We start from the raw sequence: 19,196 nt of genomic DNA, 5'->3' as shown, positions 1-19,196 counted from the left end.
GATGGAGTTCCTGGAGGTGCTGAGCAATAGCTTCTGCTCCAGCTCATCCCAATTAAATCACCTCAGTTCATCAGGTTTAAATCAGGGGATTAATGTGGAGAACACTCTTTTTTATTACTGTTTACTACAGAATTCCAAATGTGTCCCTAAATCGTTTATATGCCTTTAATATAAATCTACAATTTAGAAAATAATTTAAATGAAGAAATAAAGCAATACATTGAATGAGAAGCTGTGCCCAAACTTTTGACCGGTGCTGTAGTTATATTACAGTGGGTGCAGTATAGTGTTGAAGTGCCCACGTGCAGCGTGGTGGTGGGCGTGTCCTCTCCGCTCGAGCCTCTCTGGGGAGCTCCGCCCACCGCGCTCGAGGGGGAATCGCGCGCCAGGTGGGTCGCGGTTCCGAGTCTATCCGAGACCTGAAGCAGTAAGTTACACTGAGCCGCTCGCTCTGAGAACAGGAACATGCTGCGGTCCCGGTTCGGCTCGCGGTTCGGCTCGCGGTTGGTCTGCGCGCTGCTGTGGTGTGTGCTGGATCTGTCCGCGTGCCGGAGGTTCGGGTCTGAGGACGGGGAGACAGTGGGGAGGATTAACAGCGCGAGGTGCTTCTCCCGCTGCCTGACCCTCCATATAACCCAGCTTACCTCCACCTTCCAGCACCTGCAGGTCAGTCTCATCCCATACATGTAAAAAATATTAGAATATCATTAAAAAGTTACTTTATTTCAGTAATTCACTTAAAAAATGTGAAATTCATATATTATATAGATGTATTAAACACACAGAGTGATCTATTTTAAAGTGTTTATTTCTTTTAATGTTGATGATGATTATGGCTTACAGCCAATGAAAACCCCAAAAATCAGTGTCTCTAAATATTTGAGCATTATAAGACCAATTGTTACTTTTGGCAGTGTGGGCAGTGTTCCAAGTCCTGCTGGAAAATGAAATCTGCGTCTCCATAAAAGTTGTTATCAACAGAGAGAAGCTGTAAGGTATGAAGTGCTGTAAGATTTTGCGGGGAAACAAAACTGCACTGACTTTAGACTTGATAATAAAACACAGTGGATCAACACCAGCAGATGACATGTCTCTCCAAACCATCACTGATCATCAGGAAGAGTGGAGAGACACAGTCCAAACTGCTTGAGGAGTTGTGTGAAGTTTCTACAATCAGTGATGGAGAGACATGTCATCTGCTGGTGTTGATCCACTACATCAGCAGAGTGGATCTCAGTAAATATAATTTTTTGTTCTGTCAGAAACCTGTAAACAAATCTTTCTAATCTTGTGGCAGTGATATACATATTTTTACACTTTTCCTTTATTTGAAATACTAAGATGTTTTGTTTGCAGTGTTTAAACCCTTGAACCTTGTGTTTATTTGTTCCTTTTATGCAGTGAAAATTAGAACTCATCTTGTGGAGTTCCTCAAGGTTCTGTTTTAGTACCTATGTAATTGATGCTAATTATTGCAGTGTTGTTATGAAGTGAAGAAGTGTGGGCTATAGGGTCTTGGGAGGGAAAATATAAATATATGCTTACTACTTATAAAAAAATGTTATGTAAAATAAAAATTAAAAGTCATAACCAGGAATAGCTCACATACTTATTTTTTTTTTTACATTTTACCCAACCATAATACAAACCATACATCTAAAATATACCTCACTGTCCAAGGGAAGGTAGCCCTGGTGGGCAAGGCTACACACTGATGGTGAGCGCATGTTGCGATGACATGCTCATTATGCAAATGCATTGTGCCAGGAGCCAATAGGAAAGATGGACTGTAGCGTGTAATTACTATAAAAGAACACAGTGTAAGTTATAAGGATAGAATACAAACAGTTTATGCATATTTAATGCAAGTATAGTACATACAAGTGAAAAGTGAACATTTATCGTTGATTCTACACACTTGGCAACTATTGCTAACCTTTAAAAGGGCCACTAACCCCCTGATTTTAGCTGAATCCACCTTCAGCTCAAATTTGAAAATTGCTAAAAAGAAATATGGGAGGGGTAGTTTGGGAGGGGCACTGGGTGATGTATGGGTTTAGAGGTGGGGCAGGAGAGAGAGATGTCAGCAGGGGGGCGGGATTATTGATGAACTAATCTGCATATTGTGATGTGTCTGTGTACCAAAGTACACAAAAACATCATTCTCGCCTATAGCTCAGCAGAGGCAGAAATTACCACAGTAAAAGTGTTTATTAAAGATTAGGAAATGTTTATTGAAAAAGTAACCAGAGCTGGTATGTTTAATTACTCCAAATGAAAAAAAAAATATGGTTTAGGGTTTCGTCGCTCTTTAAATGAACGTTAATTCAAAGTCAGAATGTTCATTTTTATTTTCATGTGTGGCTCAGAGTGGTTCAGTGGACTAAAGCGCTGCCATTATGATCGGGAGATCGCTTATTCGAATCCTGTTCTTATAACTTGTTATCAGCTGCTGGAGCCCTGAGAGAGCACAGTTGACCTTGCTCTCTCTGGGTGGGTATAGCAGATGGCGCTCTTTCCCCTCATCACTCCTAGGGTGATGTGGATCAGCACAAGGCTGCATCTGTGAGCTGATGTATCAGAACCCCTACTGGTTTTGGGTCATCACTAATGATTATTATCTGTGTAAATTGGGGATGAAATGGGATTAAAAATTAGAAATAAAATGAAAATATATATTTTTTTGCGGGCTCGATAATGGAAATAATAGAAAATAACATTAGCTTACATTTTGTTTTAGATCATTTTAGCCCACAGTATTAAAACAAAGTCGCTGTTCAACCAGTTGCATGGTGTTTCGACTCTCAGGCCCATTTGGTTCCTAAGTGTTCAGTTTGGTGGGTGGGAAAGTCATTAAGTTCGCTGTTCCACTTAAACCCTGGCTGAGGGAACTTGGCTGGGACAAGTGGTCTGGTCTTGTGGGTGTTTTCCTCCGTGGACCTTTTGCCCACCTGGGTCGCCGGCACATTAATAAGGGCGGCCCCTAAACTGACTGGAAATGGTGTGCAATTTTCGCTAAGTGTGGCTGGCTTTACTGCGGCTCGTTTTCTGCTCTTTTGCTGCTGGTGCTGAATGTGGGGTGTGAAACCGTTCCCCCTGTAACGACTCTAACAGCAGAACACCCGTTGCAGGCGACTACTGCGAGTTTTCTTACATTAATTGAGAGCAGAGCATGTAGCCTCTCTCAGATGAGGCTTTTATGTATGTGGGTAATTGGAGGCAGCTTGTATTTGCAGTGATTCGAGAGAATTAATTGATCTTCTGGCTTTTTTTTATGCTGGTTGGGTTGAAACGGAGCTCTCGGGCTAATCAGATCCACATTGTGTAAAATATGTCAGCAGTGACGAGTCCTGCTCACACTTCCTCACAGCGCTCAGCTTTCCCGCCGCTGCTGCTGCTGCTGCGGGACTGTCAGTGTTTCCAGTTCTCACCTCATGCTTCGTCAAAGCAGGGGGTCAAGAGTGTGTTTGTGTGTGGCGAGTGTGTGTGTGTGTGTGTGTGTGTGGCGATTGTGTGTGTGTGTGTGTGTGTGAACTGTGAGCCCCTGCCTCTCTCCTCAGTGGGTGGTGGGAAGCAGTTCAGAGGTTGGGCCACTGCAGCACCCAGAGCAGAGTCTGCACATTTCTCCTTGATCTAATTTTCTCCTTCACTTCCCACTTGTTCCGGCCTGTGATTTACAAATGTAGGCGTAGGTACACTCCACACTGATGAAGAGAGAGAGAGAGAGAGAGAAAGAAAGAGAGAGATAGAGAGAGAGAGGGAGGAAGGAGTGAATTAGAGGAAAAAAGAAAGATGCATTGCACTGATGTGACACTGCTGTAGCCCTGAGATTAATTAAAAATTGCAACTTTTTGCATTTTGCACATTTTATCTCAGTTATGATTTTAGTTTAAGGCTATATGGTCACACAGCACCAAAACGTGACTCTAATCTTATCTTTTATGTCATATGTGACACACAGGTAAACGTGAAAACATGTTTTAACTCTCTGGGAGTTTTTCTAACAACTCTCATAGTGATAAACAATCCACAAAAAATAAAATTGAATTTTCAGGCTCTATCAGGCTCTACCTCCTGATTCTGCTTCACTCTCATTATTATTTCTTTAGGGTTATTGTGTGTGTCTTATATGTGTTTGTAGGTAAATGGGATTTAGTTGTGGTGGTTCTCTTGATGGAGCGTTTTATTCACTCTCTTGGTGTTGGGTTGAATGGTGGATAAAGGTCTCCACCCAAGAGTTATTGTGTTATTGTGGGAGAATCATTGTTTTTTTGGTTTTGGTTTTTGATGGTCTCTCTTATTCTAAATAAAGCTTAGATAGAATAGAAAAGTAATTGATTCTGTGGTATAGCTGACATTTTATAATGTATTATAGATAGTCTGTTATATATTTTCGGGTGAATTTCCAAAAATATACACATATAAACTTAATTAACATTTTTGAGAGTTTTTTTTTTACTCTGTGGGGTAAAATGTGTTACATAGAGTTAATATATGACTCCATACAGTGTTGAATTATCTCTTGTGGTGGAGTTATTTTAACACTATAGTGAGTGGGACCATATGTAAAAATTAAAATCTTAAAGAGTTCATTTAACACTGTCTATTTTGCTATTTTGTATGTTTTAGAATGTAAAAAACAAAGTATGTATATGTTTTAGTATTCCCATTGTTCACAAAAGCATAGAATATGTTTTTTAGTTTTACTTCTTGATTTTCTTTTAAAGATGTAATCAATCTTAGTGGCAGTAAAACTACTGCTAACCAGCCTGACATGAACAAAGAAGTGTCTGAGAAGCCGGAGCTTTATAATTTATACCCCCTGTCACTCCAGTGTCTTAAAACCGGCTGCGGTCTGCTCTGCTCGCAGGTGTGCATTAATTTAAGAGCTCCGAGGATGTCACAATTTGTCATGTAAATGACTGCAGCGTATCCAGCGCAGGGAGAAATGCTTTAGTTCAGGAGAACTATAAGATATCACACGTCATCCAGGCTGTTAGGAGTAGAGTGACACAGAGCCGGCCGGTGTGTGAGAGGTTTCTGTGGTAAATTAGATCAGATAGAGTTTCTCCTTCGAGAGCAAGTTTGATAGCAAGAGAGACAAAGGAGGAGTCGTTTAGATACATTAATCATCTTACGCTCTACATGCTTTTCTTTAGATCCTGTGAAATTATCCTGCACTGTGAGGGTAAATCAAGTGTGTTTAAAGAATTTAGAAAAGATTCATATGATAATAATACTGTAGTACAGTAACAGTAATTCTGAATTCTGTAAGAACCTAGATAACATATGGCCCCATTTGCTATAGTGTTATAATAACTCTACCACAAGCGTTAAACTTTTAGAGTTTATCTCTAACTAACTACCTTCTACTACCAGATCAGGAGAATCTCTCGCTATCTTTAATAAACTCATGAAGACTGAGCTCTTCAAAGAGCACTTACTCTCCTAACACCTCTAACTAACTACCTTCTACTACCAGATCAGGAGAATCTCTCGCTATCTTTAATAAACTCATGAAGACAGAGCTTTTCAAAGAGCACTTACTCTCCTAACACCTCTAACTAACTACCTTCTACTACCAGATCAGGAGAATCTCTCACTATCTTTAATAAACTCCTGAAGACAGAGCTCTTCAAAGAGCACTTACTCTCGTAACACCTCTAACTAACTACCTTCTACTACCAGATCAGGAGAATCTCTCACTATCTTTAATAAACTCCTGAAGACAGAGCTCTTACTCTCCTAACACCTCTAACACACTAACTACTTCTCATTTCCTTCTTCCCCTCCTTCACTCCTCTATCCCATTATTTTCATTTGACCTCCTTTAGGTAAAAAATATGTTTTTACCTTCTATTACTTTTGTATTTCACTATTGTAAGTCGTTTTGGACAAAAGCGTCTGCCAAATGTAATGAAATGTAATGTAATGTAATGTAATTCAACACTGTATGGAGTCATATATTATTAACTCTATGTAATTCTCTTCAGTGTTCTCAATATGTTTTACCCTACAGGGTAAAACAACTCTCTAAATGGTTAATTACATTTTAAAAATATTTATTTTTGTATGTTTTCTAAACTTCACCAGAAACTATAGACCAGAGTATCTATAAAACATTATAAAATGAGATATAAAGTAATAAAAAAAGTAATACATTACTTTTTTTATCCGACCTAAGCTTTATTAAGAACAAGATAGACCATTGAAACCATTAAGACCCTTATCCACTATCCAACCCAACACCAAGAGGGTGAATAACACTCAACCAGGAAAACCACCACAACTAAACCCCATTTACCTACAAACACATATAATATGTGGCATGGTACCACTTTGTCATGTCGGATAATGATTCTGATATTTCAACCTTAAGAATCTGCCAATATCCATATCATATCATACCAAATCATATAACATCTTTTATTCTTTAGCCCGAATTCAACAATAATTGAAATCGAATGAAATAAAATGTGTTTATATAAAGCTTTTTACAACTAATGTTGTAGAAAAGCAGCTTTTTTTTTTACAGAATTGTAGTAGCAGCACAGAGAATTAGATCAAATATTGAACACACAGCATATATTCAGGTTGGTGATGGGGAAGCCTGACTTCAAGAGAGTTTCATCGATATCAGGCCGGACAGGTGGGCCGTCAGTAACTCAGAGGAATGGGGTCAATAAGTGACAGACACAACAGATTACAGACAGACAGACACAACCAGATTCAGCTGTTTCTATCATTTTAGAGTGATAAATAAAGATAGGAATATCCAAAAATAATTGCAAACTAATCAATTTATCTTTACAATTGGGGTGTGACGAGACACTAATATCACGAGACGAGACGAGACGAGACACGATACTGGGTTCACGAGAACGAGACGAGACGAGATTTACAAATAAGATTTTAAAGAAAACATCAAAAATGAAAAATGGCTTAAAAACTAGAGTTTTATTTGAAAAATCATATAACGCAAACTTAACAGACTGATTTCTCTCACACATTGATTCAATAAGAAATAGAAACATATTCTTATATAGGGCAAACAATAAGTGCAAACCACATCCAGTCATATTAAGACTATAGTTTGTGTTTTTGTCTCCTAAATCTCTTGTAATTTAACTATGCAGAACCATAACCAGTCATATTAAGACTATGCTTGAAGTGAAACAGAGACAGAACATGTTTTTAAATACAGTACAGAGCTAAGGGATTAGTACAGCTGTCTATGAAACAGTCACGTGTAGGATTTATTTACAGTATTTATATATGGTTTGTATCTTGTTGGTCACTCTGTTACCGTTTATTGTTTCCACTGGAGCCAAAATGCAGCCAGACATACAACTTAAAAGTAGCAGAAGCATCTTCTATACAAATACCTGAATTTTCCTCTTCTGCTGAGAGTTGCTCTCACTGCTCAGCCACCACACTCGCTACTATCACTACTGGGTTGCCAGATCCCTCTTAAAAAGTCCACACAAAACTTTTTTTTGCCCCGCGAGACAGGTTTAATCCTGACGAGAAATGTCATCTGTTTTAATTGGATCCAGGAAGTGGTTTGAAGTGTAATTAAAATGTGATTTGTACAAATGCATGTCTGTGTGCACTGATATTCTATTTTCTATTCAGTAATGTTGGCTGGTTTTGCCTCAATATGGATACTGAGTGTGAGATTGGCACACCCCTTAGTTCTAGTGCGCTATGCCAGTTTTATCCTGTCTACACATTACTTAACCACATTACTTTTGCAGGCTTATATTATATATTTATATTAAAACAGACACAGAATATGAATGATTGAGAGTTATGTTTGTTTGTTCTGTTGTATCGAAGTATCAAAATATATTGGGTTTTCAGTTAAACCCCAGACAAGCAAGTTAATACTAATAAAGTGGCTGTTACTAATATCTAAGTTGGACATTTACATAGTAGACTATTTAAAAATGATGAGTTTCTTTGATTTTACCAAATTGAAAAGAAGATGGATGATCACAAGCCATCAAATCAAGCTGAACTACTTGAATTTTTGCACCAGGAGTAAAGCAGCATAAAGTTATCCAAAAGCAGTGTGTAAGACTGGTGGAGGAGAACATGATGCCAAGCTGCATGAAAAAAGCTTTGATTAAAAAAACAGCATTATTCCACCAAATATTGATTATTTCTGAACTTTTAAAACTTTATAAATATGAACTTGTTGTTTTCTTTGCATTATTTGAGGTCTGAAAGTTTTGCATCTTTTTTGTTATTTGAGCCATTTCTCATTTTCTGCAAATAAATGCTCTAAATGACAATATTTTTATTTGGAATTTGGGAGAAATGTTGTCTGTAGTTTCTAAAATAAAACAAAAATGCTCTTTTTTTTACTTAAACATAAAACTATAAATGGCAAAATCAGAGAAACTGATTCAGAAACTGAAGTGCTCTCTTAATTTTTTTCAGAGCTATACTTTCTAAACGGGACCTTTGAGTTGAATTAACTTTTAATAACTTAGTCTCTAGTTTAGTCTGTTGCCACTGTCTGCTTCTTTTCTATTGGCTGTTGATGCAATCTATTTGTATACTGTATGTGTCCCCCAGTTTCTAACACTCAATGTCAATGTGTAGTCATTTCCTCCAGCAATGGCTTGACCTCTATGTTGCAGGCTGTAAGAGCAAGTTACTGTTTTCTGAGCTGCTAATGCTGTGTTGGTGGTGTGGTATAATCGTCACACTACGGTATTTTCTTCTATGAGTGTTTTAGTCCTTAGTTTTATTTAAAATAATACAAAAAATGAGGTATAATTGTAGAAAGTTTTCAGATTTTTGTTGTCTTTTCAGAAAACATTGCTTAAAAAATGAGGCAACAAATTACCTCTGACTGAAACCCCTCTGATTCTGTTTTACTACATTGTCAGAACAGCAGCAGCAGCTTTAACAACAGTTAGTCAGTGTGTGCTTAGTCACTGTAGGTAGTAAAACACTGAGCTGAAATCACTGTGTTAAAAGTCTTGTTTACAGGATGAAGGGGACCACAAAGAGCAGAGTGAGACCCTGTTTCCCTTCACCCCTCACTGTGCACTAATAACAGCATCGTAACCACTGAGGAAAATTATTAAAAACAAGCTTATTATTCTCTTTCGGGGAAATGTCATTAGACTTATGGCCACACTTACTGCATCATAACCCCGCTGCTGCAGGGAGGCATGAAATGTGGTTGTGATTTTCACCACGGCCAAGAAATGGGACTGTAAAGTGTCAAGCTATTTTGGGAACAGCTGTCAAGATTTCGCTATTTTTTTATTTATTTTTATTTAAAAGCATATCTTAAAAGCATAAGGATGCACCAAAAGAATTGTTTGGGGTCAAAGGGCTTAATGCCAAAACACACTGTAAAATCTAACTACCTTACTTATTGAATTAATTATGTTACCATAACTTAAATCATCTTTTGTCCATATTACAATTACCCAAGGGAAGGTAGCTCTTTTTGGCATTCATGCAAATAAATGATGATACATCAGCTCACAGATGCCTTGTGCTGATTGACATCACCCTAGGAGTGATAAGAGAAAAGAGCGCCATCTACTGTACCCACCCAAAGAGAGAGCAAGACCAAATGTGCTCTCTCGGGGCTCCAGCAGCTGATGGCAAGCTGCATGACTAGGATTGGAACCAGCGATCTCTCAACTATTGTGGCAGCGCTTTAGACCACTGGACCACTCAGCACCAATTAGCTTTAAACTTTAATGTTTCTATGCTCGTACAACTCACTTAAATTAAGTAAATAAAACTGTGTTTATTTAAGTGGAAGTCCGTATTTTTATGTAGCAGAAGCACTTCTGAGTGGAGAAGAATATGGATAAAATACTGTGTTTAATTAATAGTACCAGTGTGCTGAAACCACCATCCCTGCTAAGCCTAATAATATATTCTTTCTAAAAAACTGGGGTCTCGACTCGATTTCATTGGAGTTCATCTTCTTCTGGCCACGTCACATGCATGTCTTTACGTACTTACGTCACACGTACAGCCTCTAAAAGAGGATCCGGCTCAGTTTTACTGAATGCGAGCGGCTGGTGGAGCACTGGAGACTTCAGAAGGGGAAACTCAGAGCTCAGTAGCTCATTTACTCATAGTAAAACCAAAGAAACGAAGGAGTGAAGTTTCTGACTGAGTGCTCTCTCTCTCTCTCTCTCTCTCTCTCTCTCTCTTTCTCTGTCTGACTGAACATAACCTGGACTCGGATTCATTCGCTCTGAAAGGAGACCGCATCAAACCCACCCAGTTTAAAATGATTCTACTGCATGGTCGGTGCAATTACACATTCTCACCAGAGAGGGCCCTAAATCTCCCAAATCCCAAAACTTCCAGACATCTGCTTTAAGTAAACTTAAATAGTTGATATTAATATTGATATAAATTTTTGCCATTTTTCGGTTGCCAGGTATTCAGTGCATTCCTATTATCCTTGCATATTCACATCATGACTGAATGCAGTGTTAAAGTCGGGCCTACTTGATTTCCTGCAGTAATTAATACAGAATTCCTGAAATGTCCTTTTCGTTAAACTCCCACACTGGCATTATTACAGAGGCCCTGAGCTTCAGATCAGACAAAACAGCTCTCTTAAAAAACAAATGCGTTTCTGAAGGGCTATTTGGACACAGCTTGGCTCAGCTGTTTTAAGAGCTTTACCAGCAATCCCACTGATGCAAAACTGAGATCAGTTTAAACTCTGTTTAAACTGTTTAAAAAAGCACTGAGGCTCCTGTATATCCGTATCAGTATTCATACCTGCTTTGATCGTATTACAGAGCAAAATACACACATTCAGAAGTCTGTAAAGTTGCCTGTGTTCTGTTCTGTGTTGTGTCTCGTTATTACAGCCAGTTTGCCATCTTATCTCTATCTATAAGTGGTTTGAAGGCTGGATGGTTGCACGGTTTTGAACTGCATGCTGTTCTCGGTTGTAATAGGGCCATTAAATCTGGCGGCTGGCACTACATGCGTGAAGCAGGACTTCATAACTGGCTCTCTTTCATTCCCCCCAACTCTCACTTCCAAATGAACTCTTCCTTTCCACATGAAAGGGCGCAGGCGTTCAGCTGCCACCATCACTCATAATTCTTACCGATACGCCAGTCAAATGGGGCTCCGCTCGACCGCGGTGCCTTTTTAACATGATTCTCCATCTACCAGCCAAAGATCAAGGGTGGGCTCTGTTTGGTGTTCAGTATGTGAAAAGCCCAGACAGAAACCATTACAATCAAACCGTGTCATTCGATGATCGGGATAATGACAGAATTAGAAAGTTAAAGATAAACGCTGTAGAGTGTACACACTCCGAAACCCTCAGCGAAGCTTCCAGCTCAGCTCCAGAGAGGGGGGCTCCGTGCCTCCAGCCCGGAGGGGTTAACCTCCCAACAATTTCACGCAACATTTTTGCTGTCAGATGTCATAAAGAGTGTTTAGATATGCTGGTGTGCATGTCTTTGTGGTAAGTGTTTTTCTCCTTTATGCTGGGAGCTACAGCAGGGGAACAGCTGGCCGTGTGGTAGACGAGTGCAGAACAAAGGGACGGCCGTCAGGCTGAGTGGCCTGTCTGTCTCTCGCTGCTGAGCGAGGTCTATCTGACAGAGCTGCGGGATTGCGGACAGGGCTGCTGATGGCCTCTGCTGAAGAGCATTGTGTGCCTGTATCACTTCCCACACAGCAAAAACTGATGAGTTAAAATTTGACACTTTATGTACTTTATGTACTTTATGATTTGGTCTCTTGGCCTTTGTTAAGCCTGTAGAGACAGCAACACTGGTATATTTTTTATACCCTTCAACTCTTTATACCCTAAAAATAGACCACTTAAAATGATGAGTTTCTTTGATTTTACCAAATTGAAAACCTCTGGAATATAAGCAAGAGGAAGATGGATGATCACAAACCATCAAACCACCAAACTGAACTGCTTGAATTTTTGCACCAGGAGTAAAGCAGCATAAAGTTATCCAAAAGCAGTGTGTAAGACTGGTGGAGGAGAACATGATGCCAAGATGCATGAAAACTGTGATTAAAAACCAGGGTTATTCCACCAAATATTGATCTCTGAACTCTTAAAACTCTTTATGAATATGAACTTGTTGTTTTCTTTGCATTTGCGTCTTTTTTGTTATTTCAGCCATTTCTCAGCCATTGTTAGAAATGTTGTCTAAAGTTTATAGAATAAAACAACTCAAGTTAATTTTACTGAAACATAAACCTATAAATAGCAAAATTAGAGAAACTGATTTAAAAACTGAAATGCTCTCCAGAGCTGTATATGTGTAATCTGCCGTCAGTTATAACAGTTGCTATGATTCTCGCTCTTCCAGAATTTTGCTCTACTTTGATGAAGAATTCTGTGATGGAAACATTGCTCCCCTTAAACGCACTCTCGAATAGTTTTACGTAAACACTTTGTTGTAACTACATAATTTGTTTGTAACTGGAAACGGTGTGCCGTCTTGGCCAGGTCTTCCTTAAAAAAAGGTAAAAAAAAATTATTTTAAGAGTTATTTAACCTACTGGTTAAAGAAGGGTTAAACAAAATAAAATTAATTCATTAAAAATAAACTTCATATTTTGAGTAATTAAAAAAACTTTTTTTAGTTCATTACAACTCACTATTACAATTCACTGTTGGTTCCTGGTGTCATTTATTTGCATAATGCCTCCTAACCTCCCTGTAACTCATCCTCAGTGTGTAGTCTTTTCAATCAGAGTAAACTTATTACACATTGGGAACTGGGAAGTGTCAAAATATATTTTCTTTTCTCTTTACATTTAATTAAATAAATTATGTTTTATATAAAAATAAAGCTATGATATATATATATATATATATATATATATATATATATATATATATATATATATATATATATATATAAATTAATGAATACACACACAAAATGTATTAGAATCTGCTTTTTCCCCTCTTTCAGAGTATTTTTTTGTATGTACCGCAGAAATGATGGAAACACGCCTTCAGCTTTTGATGATTAACAGAACAGTCATAATATTCATGTTGTTTTTTTGGGACATCAAAGGCTTCACTCTCTCTCAGGCCCAGATTAAAAGGTTTTTAATGTAATTCATGTGTTTTCCTATAAATGATCGGATCCAGTCTGATATTTATGTGTTTTTCACCTGTTTGCCATGTGAACCTGTTGCTGATTTTGCACAGAAGCTGTTTCTGTTAGGTGTGGTCTGAGGCTTTTCATCTGGAAAGCTCATCAGAAAGGGTTTAGAGGGGTGATGTAATCTCTTGGGATGATGTTACACCTCAGCATTCCTACAGAGATCACTTTTCTATACTGTGAGAGAGAGCCTCTGCGGCACAATGGGCTTTCTTTTCTCTTTAAGAGCTTATTAAGAGCTCACAGAGGCCGTGCCGGAGCTCAGAAGTGGCGTGAGTGGAATAAAGTGAGTGGATAAATGATGGTTACCCGGTTTTGGGGGGGTGTTTAAAGGGAGATAATTAGCATGGCTCTGATGGGTCGAGTGAGTGCCTGCGCTCGTGCTCTGTGATTGGTTGTAGATTGCTGTTTATGGCCGACACGGCGCGTGTTTCTCTGTTATTTTAGTGAGCGTTTTACAGTTTTACTCGTCTGTGGCTGAGCCTGGTCTGAACTGCTCGTGATGCCTCAGCTTAAGTCAAAACGCAGACACTTTTTACTATCATTAGCTTCATTAGTCATGTTTAATTCCCGACTGTCGTTTTTCCAGAGGTCTCCGCGGTCGGCTGTTGACGTCCTGGAGAAGTTGCGGTGTTGGTGTGTGGTTAGAAATTCCTGTGTTTTTACATCTAGACTGATTTATCCTTTCCCCGTGTACTTCCCCACGCTGGAAACTCCTCTGCTTTCATTCTACAAATGCTTCTGATGATGTAAAGACCATTTATATACAAATATATATAGCGTACATGTGTCATTCTACAGAAAGGTCCATTTTTGGACAGGCAACATGTCTTATATTGTTTCTTGTTCTTATTTAACATGTAAATTAGTCTATGCTCATAGAATCTACTCAATAAATCTGAGGTAGCCATTTTTATCCATTTCATATGAGTACTATGAGTTTACTTGATTATATAAATTAAAAATATTTCCGGAATTGAACAGCCAGGCAGGACACACAAAGAATTAGGTAAGAAAAAAAAATAAGCTTAACCTTTCTTAGTACATCATAGTGCTGTGCGATATGACAATAAATATTGTTTCTACAGTAATTTCATCAATTATTCATGCAAATATATAAAGTAGGTTATGATTAAATGTATTTGCGTGGTCACTTTGCATACATTTGGTTTATATAAGTGATAATAAAAGTAATCATCGCAAAACGTTATGCTTTACGTTATTTGACTTATCATAAAGATAAATAGACATATTATATATAATATAAATAGGAGAGATGGGAAGTAGCTGCAACATGAAATTCAGAGAGCAAGTGCATATGAAACTTGTTATATAGCAGCATCTATAGCAGTAACAGTTCCCAGTATGATTAAGGAAATCAATACAGACTATACAATACAGAAAATGGTAACTTGTTCATATGGCCCACAACACAGTGGCTAAGCAGTATACATATATTTGCACTATTATAGACACTAATATAAAAAACTATAAATATACTGATGTTTGCATTAATATATAATTTCAAAGTACCATGTGAACAAATACAAAATAATAATAAAAAATACAAATGCTAAAGTGATATTTAAAAGGTTTAGATGTTAAAATAATAAATCAATTAACTCTTACATGTTTACGTTTAATAAACTCTACAAAAATGAACTTTTTTATAGTATGACCGACATACTGTCTATATGTTACAGTGAACTGGCAGCACAATATTAAAATACCGGTAAATAAAAACATTTTACATAGATACAACAGTAGGTCACAGTATTATTACAGTTGCTACAGTTGTGTGTCTATGATCACTGTTGGTAGATTGAAATGTTTTATTATTCTTTTACAGAGTGATGAGGTTCTGGGTTGGTGTGAAAATCACAGGAGGTGTTCTCAGGTAAGAGAGCAATTAATTCATGCATTGATTAATAATATATACTAGGGATGCACAATATATCGCTTGCTGCTTGATACAAAGAAAAATATTACATGACAGGCCTGAATAAGTCGAATTTACTTACATTACTTGATTAAACCGGTTGCTTTAAAGGGGCAGTAAACCACCTGATTTCAGCTAAATCCACCCTCAGCTCATATTTGAAAAAGGCTGAAAAATAAGAGGTGTAGTTTGTGAGGGTGAGGGTACTGGGTGATGTATGGGTTTAGGCAGTGGTGTGCAGTAAGCCTTGCTTAGGCTTCAGAGAAGGAGTGACAATAGGTGCATGTAAATGATTACATAAGATTTAAACAGGAAATATATATTATAGTTCCTGTAAACTGTAAGCATATATTTTATAAATTAACTAAAATAAAAAAAACAGCAAATAATTCCAAGCATTAATATGTGTTTTCCCATTGCTATATGATGCATATCTGACTGACAGCGGTAATAACCAATCAAAACTGCTTTTGCTTCTGCCCCCTGTGTCTGCATGACCCTACTACTGATTTTGTGAAGGGAGTAGTAATGAGGTTATTAGCAATAGTCGTAGGACAATCTAACCAATCAGAGTCATGATTTTCACTATAGGGGCGGGGCCATTGCTTGCAAAAGGGGTACCCACTGTATTAACTGCACACTACTGGATTTAAAAGTTGGTGTTAATAGCACAATATATAATGCTTAACAACTAAATATTTCAATGCAATTTACTTAAATATATATCACACAAATATTATACTGTAAATCACTGCTCCCTAACCACTACAGTGCAGTCAAAATCCATTTTCTCTCTATTAATAAGAGAAGGCTAACAGTCAGTGGCTTTATATAAACCATATGTATGTACATTAAGCACAGCTCCTGACTGAGAGCTACTGTAAATTCATTACAACAAAAACTGAGTGTATTCACTGTGTCCTGTCAAAGCCTGTTCACTGAGACTTACAGGAGAACGGTACCCTTAATACAGGTTCTGCTATTAGATTACTTTTATTACAGCTTGACGTTTATTATTAAGTTTATTAAATTAAATAAGTGCATTTAATAGTTCAGGACTGTGTGCAGGTTTCTTCAGAAAAGACACATTTTTGCCCCTAAGCTTGCACAAGACCTGTTTTAATAACAATATATCTTTGGAAGATAAATATTTTTTTAGAGATTAGTGCGATGAACTATTTTATTGTTATTTTATTTATAATTTTATGCCATTTACATAATGATTGTATGCTAAGAGCATAAAAGTGTTGAACAAACCAGAATAAATTTTACATTTTAAATGTTTGAATTTTCTCAGTCAGCTTTATGAGGTAGAGTCTCCTGGAATTGAGGCTTTCAGTTAACAGCTGTGCTGCTGAACTCGTCAAGAGTTAATTACTTGAATTTCTTGTCTCTTAATAAAGTGTTTGAGAGCATCAGTTAAAGTAAAGTAGTGAAGAGGTAGAGTTACAGGTATACAGTGAATAGTGAATATTTCAAGAACTTTAAAAAAGAGTGCATTCATAACAAAGACTATCAAAAACATTATGATGAAACAGGCACTCATCAGGACCGGCCCAGAAAAGGAAGAATAGCAAGAGTTTCCTCTGTTGTACAGGATACAACAGAAACCACAAGTTAACGGCTCCCCAGATAAGAGCTAAATGCTTCTTTTGCACAGTATTTTGGTTTGTTTGACACTTTTAAATAAATTCAGGAGGGTTACCCTTTAGGGAGTTTAGAGCCCCTGTGTTTCAATAAATAAAAAATGATATTTGGTGCTCTATATATATATATATATATATATATATATATATATATATATATATATATATATATATATATAAATTAGCTCGAAACGATGCAATATATTGTATTACTGATATATTGTCCTATCCCTAAATGTTACTATCCTAGCCCTGTACAGCTTATTTCATTCAGCCGAAAAGCTGCTGGTTTGTTAAGAAACAAACTTTTTACTATTAAAAAGTAATTATTGTAACAGCTTTCTTAGCAATTTGTGTAAATCCTTGGCTGTCTCTGACACTTTTACGTGTGGTTGGGTTTTATAAATCCTGAAAATGTTCCTGAAAGGAAAGAAAGAAAAGAAAGAAAGAAAAATTGTATGAAATGCTCGGTGCTTAAATCTTCAATCTACCCACCAAAATGTTGTTTTTTTCAGACTTCATAACACACATATTATCTGAAGTGGACTCTACACATGTGAAAAATGATTAAGCAGCTTCTGCACAGGGAATTCTGCTCTGTTTCCCCTTTCAGAATGTTTTGCTTGGTCGCCTGGATTTGTCTTAAATGACACATGCCACTTCTCTCGCTCTGATCTCTCTCAAAGCTGCGCGAGAGCTTCAACATCCAGCCTTAAATCAATGGAACGGAAGATCAAGCGGATCACGCTGGGTGACCAGAGATGGAGAGTTAAATGATATGCAGTATAATTGCTCTGTAATGAGCCAGTAAACATGGTTAGCTCATTAACAGTAATTGGCTGAGCCGGGCGTGTTTGGCTGGCTGCTCCGGCGCTTGCCCTGAGGGACTGAGGTTAAAAGGAGGCTACCTGAGAAAGGTAAAGCCCCCCCTGGGTCAGCCATAATTCTCACACCAAGCGTTTGAGCCGTTCTAATTGCTTTCAGATGGAGGTAATTCTCCCACAGTCCTTCCAATAATACGTAAAGTAAATGTTGTGCTTCTTATGAAAATAACATGAGCCGTTTCACATCCTCCTAAGCTGAGCAGCTTCTCATTAAGAGCCTGAAACCATTCCCTGTTTATTCACTTAAGCTCAGAGCCAGGACGCCACCGTTTTTTTAACAGACAGTTCCTCCCCAAGGACTTTCCACACCTCACATCTTTTAATTACATTTTTAGAAACTATCTGCTGTTTATATGTACATATATAGAGAGATATATAGTATATCGTCACTGTCCAATGAAAAACACTTATCTCCAAAAAAGCAACTTTACAGGAGAGAGAAAAAACTTTCTAAACTTTCAATGGAAGTCAATGTAAAAAGAGTTTATTTCAGCTCATTCTGAAGAGTTTCTATTGGTCCGTTCACCAAGAAATTTTGGCAAAGTGTTAGGGACAGTTTGTCTGTTCAAATTATGTTATAGGTCGACAAAAATGGAGATAAGTGTTTTTCATAGGACAGCGAAGATATATAATATATAGTATTAGTCAAAAGTTCAAAAGTTTGGATAGACCTTCTCATTTGGTGGTTTACTTTATTTCTATATTTAATATTTTATTTTCTATGATGGTGATTTGGGATGATTTTGGATGAGCTGGAGCTTCACAGCGTGAAGAACTCCTTCCTTCAAGACGCTGAGAAAACTATTCCAGGTGACTCTCCCTCATGAAGGGGATAAAAGATAATTGTGATACAGATTCATAATTTTGCCAATTTTGGATTAATATTCTCACGAATTTTACTCTTTTTACAGAGCCTGGTGGCATATTATGTAATATATTGATGTTTGTAATGATTTATTAGTTTCTGACATTTTTTGGCAGCTTTTAGCAACAAAAAAACATGCCATTGCTACTGCTCAGACATTGAGAAGGTAGATTACGATTTTTTCATATTAAAATATGGTTCCTCCCACAACTTGCTAAAATAATTTTTGTCATTAATCACATTTTCCTTTCTTAACAATTAAACTTTTAACGTTTTTTTTTTCTTTTTTGCTAAAAGTAATAATAAATGAATCAATGTAAGATCATTACACCAGTATTTTATTTGAATTTGAATATGAAAAATGGCTCAAAAAGTACAATGGGCCAATCCAGGCATGTTTATGTTAATCCCAATCCAGTTCCAGGTGTTTGTTTAAACCACAGACGGCATTAACTGACATTATGCAAATAAACGATGCTGAGAGCCAATAGGAAATCAAGGTTTGGGGTAATGTACTAAGAAATGTTAGATTTTACCTTATTTTTACTGAGTGTCAGCTGTTCATTTTAGGTAGTGTTAACTGATAATATAGTTAGAGTAGATTCTATAGTTTTTTTTTGTTAATTACAAAATAGGAATTTAGAGAAAGTCACTACTAAACTAAATAAATCAGTACAGAATGTCTCATTATATAAATGGTTACCA

General features: G+C 37.2%; 1 protein-coding gene across 1 annotated transcript in view; it reads left to right on the top strand.

The window, feature by feature from the left end:
• Nucleotides 1-371: 371 nt before the first annotated feature.
• anos1b (anosmin 1b) overlaps nt 372-19,196 on the top strand; it is an 80,251-nt gene continuing 61,426 nt past the window's right edge. The window contains exons 1-2 of the mRNA XM_022669548.2: nt 372-666; nt 15,007-15,054. Of these exons, the coding sequence (XP_022525269.2) occupies nt 466-666; nt 15,007-15,054 (249 nt within the window). The 5' untranslated portion in view covers nt 372-465. The remainder of the gene's footprint in view (nt 667-15,006; nt 15,055-19,196) is intronic.

This window comes from Astyanax mexicanus, chromosome 16 (genome assembly GCF_023375975.1).
Source record: "Astyanax mexicanus isolate ESR-SI-001 chromosome 16, AstMex3_surface, whole genome shotgun sequence".
Lineage (NCBI taxonomy): Eukaryota > Metazoa > Chordata > Actinopteri > Characiformes > Acestrorhamphidae > Astyanax > Astyanax mexicanus.
This window is presented reverse-complemented; position numbering and strand designations above follow the sequence as displayed.